The sequence below is a fragment of the Motacilla alba genome, chromosome 1A (assembly GCF_015832195.1).
Source record: "Motacilla alba alba isolate MOTALB_02 chromosome 1A, Motacilla_alba_V1.0_pri, whole genome shotgun sequence".
Classification (NCBI taxonomy): Eukaryota; Metazoa; Chordata; class Aves; order Passeriformes; family Motacillidae; genus Motacilla; species Motacilla alba.
This window is the reverse complement of record NC_052031.1, coordinates 44,748,430-44,761,263: the sequence shown is the minus strand read 5'-3', so window position 1 is coordinate 44,761,263 and position 12,834 is coordinate 44,748,430. Positions and strand designations below refer to the sequence as shown.

Here is a 12,834-nt window from a genome sequence, read left to right as displayed (position 1 = left end):
TGTGCAAGGCTGTGAAAACAGTGGAAGTGTGAGCAATACACAAGTGAAGAGAGGCAAAACCAGTTTATATAATATTTTTAACTGTATTATTATTGTTAAAAATTTTTGCACATAGAAATATTCTTTCTTTTCCCATAATAATTAGACCTGGATTGATAACAATTCTTGGATTAGGCTAAGATTTAAATTATGCTAATACATTTTTGCCTTTAAATATACATCTGTTTCCTCTTTGCCCATAAACAAGGTTTTCATTGTAGGGGAAGGGACAGTGGTTTCTGAAGGACAAGCCATAGAGTTACAGGGGAGTAAGACCAGTCAGAACACTCGGGATAAAAAAGGCCTGAATTTCTTTATGGTTATAATTGTTCTTTAGAGCCGTTTGGAAACCACTTAAAATTGGTATTAGCCCATTTGGTAGTGGAATCATAGGAATGTGACAGAGATAATTAATACACTGCACATTGTATGATGATAAAATATATACAGTAATTTCATATGATAGACAGGATCTTGACTTTCACTACTAGCTCTGCTGTATAGTAGCTGTATGATGCCAGAATTCACAGGGAATGAAACAAGTATCACTGCCCAAGAAACAAGTTCTGCCTAGGGCATTGAAATTTTTTGGTGGCTACTGAAATGTACTTTTCAACTCTGAATGTCTGGCCAGGAGCTAAACCAGTCCTGTAGGTGCTTTTTGTTTTTGGAGACTTTTACCCTCCACACAGGACTACAGGGCTGCCTCAGTCCACTTGTGATTATTTCTTAGGTAGCATATTCTGGTTCCACTCTGAGAGTTTTGGTGCCATTTGCTTCAGCACAGCCTTTCTTTTTTTCTTTGTACATTAAGTAGAATCCTAAATCATGCTGAGATGGTAGATAAATGAGAATAATTCTAATTATCTCTGGGGTTTCAAAGTGGGAAATTAAATTGCAGTGGTAAATATTTGACTTCAGCATTTGCCTCTGGACCCTTTCACCCACTCTGTTTTAAAGATTAACCTATGCTTCATATTTTCATTTCTCTCATTTAATGATGTTCTCAATATCTTTAACTCAAAGAAAACCTTTGGCAAGCATAAATGGATCTCTCTGCTGGCTTAATTAGTTCAGCATATTAGCCAACAATTAATTCTAACTCCATCATTATTCTTTTAAGAATCTTCCTTCTTGGATTTCACTGAAATGGACTGGAAACAAATGACTGTTCTATTACAGTGCGTCTCAACTGAATAATAACATAAATAGCCTTCCTCTTTTACTCAAGGATCTGAAAATATTTTCCAAATGTTGATGCAGAAAACTTAAAATCCCTCACTGATGAGGGGATTACTGTTATCTTCAGATAAAGAAACTGAGGCATAGCGAGGGTAATTACTAGGATTATTTTGTCAGATTGATGTCATACAGAAAATTGATATATTCTTTAGACAACAAAAAATTACTGTGAATTGGAGCTATAGTGGAATTTAAAAACCAGTCACATACAATTGGATAAATCTGTGTGAAATTACTGATTTCCACATCATAAAATTAATTTAACCAGAAATAATTTCAAGTTACTATATATTTGTAGGCATGAGAAATCCTGTGAATGCCTTGAATATAGAACATTTTTTCAAGGTACCAATATAACTTAAAACTATATTGAAACAGTATTTGAAAACTGAAATATTCTAAAATCCCTTCAGACTTTTCACTGTTAAGCTCCCTGTTCAAATTCAATTTGAGCTCCAGCCTGTTCTTGAAGATACAATTTTTAATTACAGGACCAGAAGCTGCTTTTTTTTTCTCAGCATTTTTGCTTCATTCAGTTCACCTAACAGAAAATACTGAAATAATTTAAAAACCCCAAACACCTCTTTTTACTATTCTTTAGTTTTGCATAGGTCTTTCTTGTCCCTCAGCCAAGGGAATACACTGAAGATAAAATGTCATTCTTTTCAGAATCTTTCAATTTCTCCCCACAGTGTGCTCTCCCTCTATCTTGCTCTTTTTCTCTCTCTCTTTCTCCTTGCCCCATCTCATGATTTATCAGATAGGGAAGCACTATCCATTCCTTTCACAGATGTAGAATGGAGAAATATTTCACTAAAATTTAAAAAGAATTGGTAAACAAGCCAGGGCTTCAAAGCTGTCAATGTGGTAAGTAGCTCTTTGGCATTGTTGTATGGGGCAGATCATAGAGAAGAATTTCCCATAGCAGGAAGGTCTTCCCTTACAAAGTGAAATCCTCCTTCCTCCTCTTCCTTTTTAATTTTGGAGACAGTGACACAAGACAAGTATTCTATGCAAATCCAATTCAGCATGGTGCTGACAACAAATCTATTCTGGTTTCACATATTGCAGTCTCCATTCTGGTTTCACATATTGAAGGCTTTAGTCTCCATTTACTGGTAAGGACAAAAACCCCACCCAACTACTGCAATACATAACATAACCAAGAAACAATTTGCTTTGCAATTGCTTTTGTACTTTTTTTATTGTGTGATTACTGGAGACATTCAGATATGAGCTTCCCTCCATGCAAGCAGATTTTAACAAAAGAGTTAAATTATATGCTAAAAGAAAAATGTTTTCTCCAATGTTTCTTCTAAAACCTGCATTGAATACTTTATCTTGTGTTTATGAGAACAAAATCTGCTGCTATGGATACAGTGAGGTCAACATTTTAATGTTATTATTTCATTGTGCTGTGTTAAAGGATAAAATTTTTCTTTAAAACAAAACTCTTAGAAAATATGTATTATGGGAAAGTAAGTATAGTAATGTATTTTAAATGAATAGGTAAAGGCTTTTATTTAATATTTCTCTTTCAAGTATAGGAAATATAACAAGGTCCAGACAGGCAGCACTGAAAAAACACCTTGTCTGTAATAGAACTTCACTTCCATTTTCACCTGATGCTATAGCATGTTTTACAAATATTAATTAAGCTGCATAAAAGTCCTAATATAATCCTCAAGGTGACCCCAAACAAAAAAAAAAAATAGTTTTTTAGTTTGTACAAAGCACAACAAAAGACAGAACACCTTGTTTGTTTGTTTTTAAAAGCTGCAATTTCCTACTTGTTCCTTGTAAAAAGAAAAATGAGTAATGCAAATTTTTGTCTTTCCTGCTTATTGAACAACTGCAGAATAATAAACTCTTTTAATGAAAGAATAATGCTAAGGAGTTTCTCCTCCAAACTGGCTGTTAGGCAGTCGAGTTAAATAATCATACTAACTCAGTTTTAAAATGGTCTTGCAAAAATAACTGCACTATCAATTACTCACTTTTTTCTTTCTTTTCATCATTGTATCATTATCCTTCTAATTTTCCTGCTACCTACAGCATTCCAGAAAAGTGTACACAAAATTAAAAACAGCACAACTTTTAAACAGCTACACATAATGCATATCTTGTCCAGTCTTCTTTATTTAGAGGAATGAATAGAAATAGGAGAGAACTTTATTCCCTTTCTTCCTGCACTGATCACATTTAGGATACACATTAGTCAGAATCTTACCTCTCTCTCCCTCTTCCTCCCTAAAAGAAACTCAAGCAGGTAACATTTTTCTGAAAAGCACAAGCCAAGGTAAATCTGCAATTTCCAAATAGCTCAAAAAAGTTAATAAGCTTTCAAAAAGTTTTATCACTGGGCTACAGTACAGGGAAGTGAAGTGAAAAGGACTGGCATTTTTTCACAGGAAATGAGCCCAGGAATTAATGCTGAATTTTCCTGGAAATACAAAACCATAACTACTCATAGGACAAGTCTCAGAGGATTCCTGCCTAAATGTCCTGGGTTTTTTGCTGTTTGTTGCAAACAAATCAATACAAGTAACAAAGGAGTGCCTGGCTTTGGGATGTGAGCAAAACCAAAGGGCCATGGCCCCTCTCTGGTCTGCTAACTCACTTGTTCATGTCAAATTCTCCATCTCAATCACTGCAGCACTTCAGATGCTCCACCCATTGAGATGGAGAATGTGCTGGAGCATATTGCCTCGGGTGGTTGTTGTTAGGAGTCATTTGTATTTCTTGAGTACTTTAAAATAATATTTACAGCAACATTCAGAAAGGTTCCCTTAGCTTTTTAGAATTATATAAAAATATTCAATATTGTAGCATTTTATTCTTTGTACTGCCTTTTTGGGGGGGAGTTATTTGTTGGGGGGGTTTGTTTGGTTTTTTTAAAAAATTCTTTGAAATTATGAAGACATCTGAGTGATCACTTGCACCCTCAACAACCTGAAATGCTAGTTTCCAAACACATGAATAAAAGAACAAACTCAGTGATCATTTTAACCCTCCCAAAAATTCTCAGCTTCAGAAATAATACCAACTTTTGAAAATCTTAACATTGCTGATGAGAATACAACTTCAGGGGGAAAAGGAATATCTATTAGCAGGAATTAGAATGCTACAAATCTATTCAGCTTTTCCAAACAATAAGAAATTATTGAATAGCTAGAGAATCCTCTTATAAAGAAACTACTTACAAAATATTAAATTCCTTAAAAATATTTTTATCTTAAAAACTACTAATGCTTAAATAATTGGAAATAACCTAAAAGTGAAAATTATAAAACATAACAGGAGCCAAATCCTGGTGTGATTAATGAAGTTGTTACATTAATACTAGAACTTAAGTCTAAGTCTGTAGCATTCAGCTAGTAACTGATTAAGTTATTGCAAAGTAGCATTTAGTGAAGCAGAGAAATGATCCAATCGAAAAGACTTCCATCAGTTATTATACATCCATTGGCAAGATCAAACATATCTTTCAAATTTGTTATTGTTTGCAAAGTAACATCAAATGGGATCTGAAAAGAAAAAAAATACTAAGTTAATAACTTTATTAAGTTTAGAGGTACAAAAAAAAATACATACATACCTATATATATATATATATATATATATATATACACACACACGTATGTACCAATATACATGCACATCTATACCAATAGTTTCATATAAAGTCAGATTTCTGAAATACAAACAATGAGTAAGTTAGAAATATTTATTGCCTGGGTATAAATTTGTGGTTAATGACATCTCTTGCAGGAAACTAGTAAAACAGGATTCAAGGGAGGAAGCCTTTATGAACAAACTTGCTCACAAAGTTTGGTTAGTAGTTTGGAAGGCTTTTCCTAAGATGAGAAATTGAAGGAAGCTAATAGTAAAAGGTGAAATGGAGGGCAATCATAAACTGGTTTGAGTGTCCATTGAACACGGAGAACTATTTAACTGATTTAGGTATCAACAAAAAACAATTGAAGAGAGCAATGACTGGAATAAGTTACGTAGGGAGGTTAATTTTTAATGCAATTATTTTATTTATAAATGTACTTCTAACATTTAAGATTGGAGTTTCCAAACACTATACTCTATCTCCCTCAAGGACATAGCTACTCATTAAACAGCATTAAAAACAAGTAGGCTGATAATTTTTTATTCTTAAAACATGAAGAGTCAAATCATTTTAAATGAATAATTCAATGAAAATGCACTTTTTCCATTTATAAATATAATTCAGGGCTGAATCAAAAGCACTGTAAGACACAGAGAGAGAAAAAACAGAATCAAAGAAGAGAAAGTGGCAACACGACAGAAGAGTGACAGCTTAGACAATGAGAAAACAAAGACTGCAAATTAGAACTGACTTTGCCCAGTTAATTCACCAGAAGATGAGCAACAGAAAAGTGTTTGGTGGGGGAAAATGGTGAAAAACTACATATAGGAAATATATCTGCTGCCTTTTCCTGCATGCTTGAAAGCAAAGGGAATGTACTATTCTGTGGTGTACATAGTCCCTCCCTGAGCTTTCTGTCTCTGGCTGAGACAGGGTAATGCATACATACAACTTATATGAAAGTTTGGAAACACTACTTTGAAATATGCTATACATAATGAAATGCTAAGCACCCTACAAGTTCTATTGGCTTCAGAGAAGAACAAAGATACTCAGCATCTTGAAGGATTAGGCTTCAGCTGCTCAACCAAAACTACCATATCTCAAATCATCTTAGTTTGAAGTTTGTATTTGAAACTTCACGATGAAAAGTTCTGTGATGTTCCACCTGGTTGTGGAATTTAGAGAGAATAAAAACAGTGCAGTAAACATCATATTTTTAATAGAAGAACACCACTAAATCTGCTCCCTCAGTTCCATCGTAGATCCACAAATAGAAGCAGGCAAAGCAAAGGGAATTCACAAGAATTTAAACAGTTCCAGAAATTTTCCATGATTCTGTGAAAGTTTATCTGTATCTTTCCCTAGGAATCTATCAAATGTTGCTAACTGTGGAAGATACTTCAGTGGGACTCTGAAAAGTACAGCTTTGCAGAAGGGATGTGGGTGTATCCTGCTGCATTGATAAAGCCAGATTGTGTGATATGAAGGCCTGGGAGTCATTTGAGAGAGAACTTCAGGATGGATAACAAGGGGTGGCAAGAATGGGGCAATGTGTATCAAAGGGAAGTGTGTACTCTCAGGTACTGGGCTGCAGGATGCTCAGGACAGATTCTCTCTGCTATAACAGGCACTATTTTCTCTCAGATAAGTCAGATTCTGTTCTGGTAGGAAGAACTCTCTGACTGGAACAGTGGATGCCTTTTCCATTATCATTCCATTGCGAACAATTACTGGCAAGATATTTGAGGATCAGTTGAGGGAGTGATATGTTACGATGGATTGCAGAATCTCCTGTGGAGTCCCTTGAGCCCTGGCAGCTGTGGTCCTTTCCTGATGTCCCCAAGGTGGCTGAGAGCCCTGAACAGCACTGCTCCCCACCATAGGCCAGTTCCCACAGTCTCCTCTGTGATACTGACTGTACTGGGTAGCAGCGTGAATAAGATGCTTTGTCCCATCAGCATGGACAAAAAAATGGCATGCTATCTCTCAAAACATGTCATGGGCAAGGCAGAGAAAGCTAAAGAAAATGGAATAATCAAGCCTGAATAACTGCAAAAAATGGAAATAAATTGTATTTGGCGATTCCATCATGGAAATTCACTGGAGTCTGTGTAAACAATGACCAGAGAGTGGTGGATAATCTGTATTAACCATTGTGAGCAAAAATCCCCTTTTAATACATTTTTGCATGTATGAAAAGTTGATTCTAATGAACAGTGAAGATATTCACAGTTTGTAATCATGCACATTTGTATTTTATCTGTAAAGATGATAAAATAAAACTAAAACAAAATAAGGAAAAAAATTGGAAGATGCTTAGTGGTAAAATCCATGTTTCAGTTTAATTGAACAATTGTTTTATTTTAGAAAACAGATTTCTACTCTAAATGAGAACAACATACCTCAGTTAATGGAGAGGACACGGCTGGAACAACAGACAGCAGTGCTTTGACTTCAGATAAACACCTTTTAGCAATTTCCTAATGGTATAAAACAAGAAAAAATTTGTACTATCTGTGTACTACAAACATATGCTATACTATCAGTCTCCTCTGATAAGCTAACAGATGGCTCAGCCTTACAAAATTTTTCAGAATATTTAAGTTTTAGGTTATTCTAATTGAATTCACAGCAAATAAACCTTAGCTGATGAATATAAATTTTCTGCAACACAAATAGTAGTGTTTCCTGTACAAACACAATGCCCAAATCTTGCAGTTTCTACTGAGGCAAAATTGCTCCCAGTCCAGGTTTTAAATCCAGTGACTGAGCATACTTTTGCTATGTGTTTACTGAAGATATGATAAACAAACACCTGACAAGATGATATTTATACATGTATAATGCATGGCATGTTAATCTTATTAGTATTCTAAACATTTTTTTACCAATTACTGACATATATTAATGAAATTTTGAGCAAACACCTTCAGGTAATCAGAAACACCCACTAAAGGACAGCTCTGTCTACCCTCCTGAACACAGTGATTGGCCAAAATACCATTTGTTCTCCAAGCTGGTCAAAATACAGCCTCATAATAATGGCACAGTGCACAATTGTCACTGTTTCACAGCATCCATCAGACAAAATGACAGCCTCTACATCATTAATCATTTCACATAATAGATATAAAGAGAATCCTGTCACATGATAAATGTCTCCCACTTTGAAAATAAACGTCTATTTTGCCTTGGCATTTATCAAGCAGCACTTATGCTGTGGCAACATTCTATTCCAATGACATTATCTCAAGCAGAGCACATGGAAAATTCTGAAATTACCTTTTGTGTGTGTGTATGTGGGGAGAGTATTTGCTTGTGGACCATATTCAGCCTTGCTAATAAAAAGAAAAGAGGATGGCATAGAGAAAATGAAAATAAACTCTGTGCCAATTTTAGTCATCTCTCAATAACATTATTAGAAGGTTCTTATTTCAGAAACCACCACTACCCATTTTACATTGAAGATGTGTAACTGATGTTTAAAAAGCACTTTTGGGTTATCACCATGTCAATTTGGCACACTGCCAAGGATTTTCAGCTGTAGATTTCTATAAATTAGGTATCAGTTTCCAAATCTATGTACCTGAAGAGGTAGCCTTTATTTTCAAGTAGACGGTTGAAAATGCCTGTTTGGTTTTTTTGTTTTTTTTCCTAAAGTTGACAAGCAATATATAAGGAATAGTTAAATAATAAATAAAGAGTGAAAGTATTTCAACTTTTCTTTTAAGAGGTGAGGGAAGCTTAATGCCTGCCTTTATGTCTACCTGCCAAGTTGCCCTTCATTTATTTCCCCAAAACAGACATCTTAAATCAAGTCAAACATATATGAGAGCCAAGCTGTTCTCACTTACTTCTATTTTATCATCAAGATGCACTTTTGCATCACTTCTTTTGGGTTTATATGAAGAACTTATTTTCAGAGTTTCATTTTGCTCAAGAAAACTTGTACATACTGAAGTTGAAAAGCTCTTAGAACCTTGCATCAATATTTCAACTTGCTCCTTCAGATCAGACAATTTCTCCCTTAAAGAAATAATTCTAAAAGAAGACAAAGCTTTTCATTATTACTGCTATAAAACAACAATATTTGTTGCTTCCAGGTTATAATGAAGCTGACCAAGCTTTTATTACATATTGATTAGGGTCTACATTTTCTTTCATTTCAAGACTGATCTCATAATTTTACAAAAATAAGTTTTCCACTTAATAAAGGGGAGATATAGAATGCATTAGCTTTTTACATTAAAAATGGGAAGCATTATTCTTGGAATGCCTCTGTAAGAAACAGCTTTTTCATCCAGCCAGGGTGGCAGAGGCTGCCCATTTTTTCTTCCCTTCCACCCACTAAGCAGTTCAAAAAATTTTAAGACTAGATGAATGATAAGAAAGAAATAATGGAAAATGCCATAGGATGTAAAATTAAGGGCAGAGTCCGGTGCTACAACTGAGAAAAATTCTTGCTTTCTCAGAATTGTAATATGGGATGGAGAAAGCAGATGATCCACTGAGAGAATGGGAATAACTGCTGGGAGTGCTTCTTAGGTCTGTTACATTGCTATGCCAGTGTAATATAATTAGCATATGTTACTTGGTTCTTTAAGAATCAAAACTAAAATGCTAATGAATGCATTGAAAAAGCAACTGTTTGGATGGGTTTAACACATGTACAACATCTTACAGTTTTTACAGTGAAAAATCTTTGAAAAGCAAAAGCGAATGTTTTTAAAGGTTTACAGCTCTTTGATATTTTGTACTTTATTTTCTCTCATCCTAAATGGCTGATTGATCTTTAATACAGCATGAAATAACAGGACAGAGTCAGTGATTATTTACCTAGCCAATGGAATCCACATGTGGCCTGAAAACATAGACGTTGCACTGATGTCACTAATCTTGATAGGGTTTGTATTGTAAGCATAAAACAACAAAACCTATAAAAGAGATAGGATGGGTAAACTGTAATGCAGTAGGCCTGAGCTATTTCAGTGATACAAGAGTACAATAAATATCAAATACAGTGTACTGATGAAGGCTTAGATAACTGACTTTCAAAAAAGAGAGGAATGTGATTTCATATGAATTTCTACTACACTCAGTTTTTATAGGTTTTAGATTAATTAATTTAATTAAATTGGATATTATTATTATGGGTTTGAAAATTAGGTATACTACATGATCTCACTATCAAAATCCCAGTGTTGTCCTGATCCTGGTCAATCATATGCATGGCTGTCATCATGCTAGGTTTAAATCCATGAAGTGTGAATAACTCACCAATCTAAAAAAGCCATACCATTCTAGGAAAATTAAGTAGAATGTTCTCATCTTTACTGCAAGTATTTACTAGTGTAATTGAAAATATGCTTCCTAATGGTAGCTGAATATTTTGACTATATGGAAAATGTCAAATATATGGCATTCATGCATTATTTGGTTTTAAGAGTTGTCCCTGGTCCTCTACTGACCTGTATGGCCACGCTAAAGTAACCTGCAAAACCACAATAAAAGGTACATTATTTACATTAACTTCCCAAGGCTTCTATCAGTTTCCTAATAAAGATAAATGGGTCTAATAGAAATTTATAAACAGATCTGCTACGCCAAAAATTTAAGATCATGGGTTTGTATTGCTGTAGCACAAATTTTACCTAAACGTTGTTGCCTTGTGTAAAGATAAAACAAATTCCATGTCATAGTTTCTCACAGTCCTGCAACCCTCTCATCTCTTTCATCTTTCATTTTCAGTCTGATCTTTTAGGAAAATGAGGCTTACAAAATCCCATTTTCCCTGTATATGTGTATCTTTGCTTTTCCAAGAGTCTCCCACCAAACTATTATTCAAATGTATCAGTCACGTCTACCCAAGCTTAGAGTGGAGGTCTTAAAGACATCAGGGATTTACAACAGGCACGAATACAGTATAGCCTGGAAGCTCTATATGGGAAAAGAAAAGGTGGTTTTTTGGCCTGCCAACAAAAAACTATCAGGGCATTTTGTTTTTTTAAAGAGCAGGTTTGCAGCAGAGTGAATTAATTCTTCCTATCACCATAATTCTGTTAAAAAGCTGGTAACTCATAACACAAATATTCATTGGAAATGAGACTTAATTTGCTCCACTACCTAAGGAACTGCTTTGCTCTAGTTATACCTTAGTTTCTGTATCGTTTGATGGCTTTGCCACAGAAGGAATATACCACTGAATGTTAATTTCCTTATCTGAAGCAACTGCTGCCCTACTCTCTGTCTTCTCATATTCCACAATGACAGAAACTGGAGAAGCTGCTCTGACATGTGACATGTCCGATGTAGTTTCAGAAACACCAAGAGACATCTGAAACACAAAACAAATTTTACGTTTTTCGTAAATCATCATATTTAATAATATTTAAATTATATCATTTAAATAAATTTCAAGTTTAAACTATATTCTCTGTAGTGAAACAGGAAAAATCTGTTATAATCTAGTGTCTACTGGAATTGGTAGGAGTTTCATTCCAGCATAAATATATGTTTATTTAGGTAAATGGGTAGTGTTTAAAAGTGTCCTTTTTACCATGTAAAGACTTTTCAATGCTTATGTGATTACACATTTCTAAAAGTAATATAAAGGATCTTTGTAGGCTGATTTAGAGACACCCACAGTCACAATGGTTCTTGTCTTTGACTTAAAATCATTATGGCATTGTGGGTTTGGCACAAATCTATTATTTGGCACACTGATAATACAAAATTTAGTGATGAAAAAGTAATTTGTCAAGCATATATATTGATAATTAAAATAGGATTCTCAATGTTAGAATAATGCTTTATTTATGTTTACCTATCTGTTTTCTCAGCTGTGCAACTAACAAAGGGTGACACCTGCTGAAAATCCAATCACTTAATTTGTGAGGATTTGTTGTATTTTATAAAATACATATGGAACATTAGCAGGGCATTCATCAAATAACTACTGCTGGCTCTTGTTCACCTGGGAATTAATGCAGGAACACTGTCAGCCAACATTCATGTATGAATAAAACCTTTTCTTAAAATTGTGAAATGTTTGATTTAAAGGCTGAACAGTAACACACCATCTCTATTTTTTAAAGTATTACACAGATCTGCAAAGAACACTGGCCAAACAGGTGCATTTTCAGGGAACGTGGAAGGTATTTGAAAAAAAGTCCTAATGTCTCCATCATTGGTTCCAAAATGTGGACACTGAAAACAGCTCCCTGGCAAGTTAGTTCTTCTCAAATTTTGAATGTTCATTGCTGAAAAAATGGAGAATTTTACCTATTTTCTCTACAGAAAATTCAGCATATGACAACTACAGGGCAGTAAATCCAAGTGAGCAAAAGATGGATTTTTCACAATAGTCTGATGTTATGCCATTAAGCCAGTTACCATCCCACATGAAACTTTAGTAGAAGTGAAGGTAACGATGAATCCAGGCGTGTGGAAGTCATAAATTCAAGCACATGGCTGTGCCTTCAGTGGCCATAACCCATGGTAAATAAACCATGAGCTGTGCATGGAGGACCCACCCACAACAGCCCTCTTCTAATTCAGTAATGAATCACCCACTGTCCTGCTAGCATGGACTGTGAACAAAACTAGGAGAAAACACATAATGGATGTGGGGAGAACCTAATTTATTCTGTGCTCCTGAAGTAGAGCTCTTAAAATTCCATTTCATGCTATATATTCCTTTCCAAAATGTTTGTTACGGGTTTTTTTTTTCACTGAACTGCATCCTTTGGGTTTCTATTCATATTGAATCTTTCTGAAGAAAGACCTTACAACTGCTGTTGTCAAACTGATAGGTTGCTGAATAACATACATAATCTTTGTCTATTCAACTTTCTCAAAAGCCTGAAAACAAACTGTCTTAGTCAAGTATTTCCAGACCTACTTACTATCATGGAGCAGAACAAAAAAACAAG

The 12,834-nt window shown here is 34.7% G+C and overlaps 1 protein-coding gene across 1 annotated transcript in view; it reads right to left on the bottom strand.

Moving 5' to 3' along the window:
* Positions 1 to 2,459: 2,459 nt before the first annotated feature.
* Positions 2,460 to 12,834, bottom strand: part of CFAP54 (cilia and flagella associated protein 54) — a 104,664-nt gene continuing 94,289 nt past the window's right edge. The window contains exons 65-69 of the mRNA XM_038155315.1: positions 11,055 to 11,237; positions 9,740 to 9,837; positions 8,758 to 8,944; positions 7,306 to 7,383; positions 2,460 to 4,808 (exon numbers count right to left, since the gene is read on the bottom strand). Of these exons, the coding sequence (XP_038011243.1) occupies positions 4,689 to 4,808; positions 7,306 to 7,383; positions 8,758 to 8,944; positions 9,740 to 9,837; positions 11,055 to 11,237 (666 nt within the window). The 3' untranslated portion in view covers positions 2,460 to 4,688. The remainder of the gene's footprint in view (positions 4,809 to 7,305; positions 7,384 to 8,757; positions 8,945 to 9,739; positions 9,838 to 11,054; positions 11,238 to 12,834) is intronic.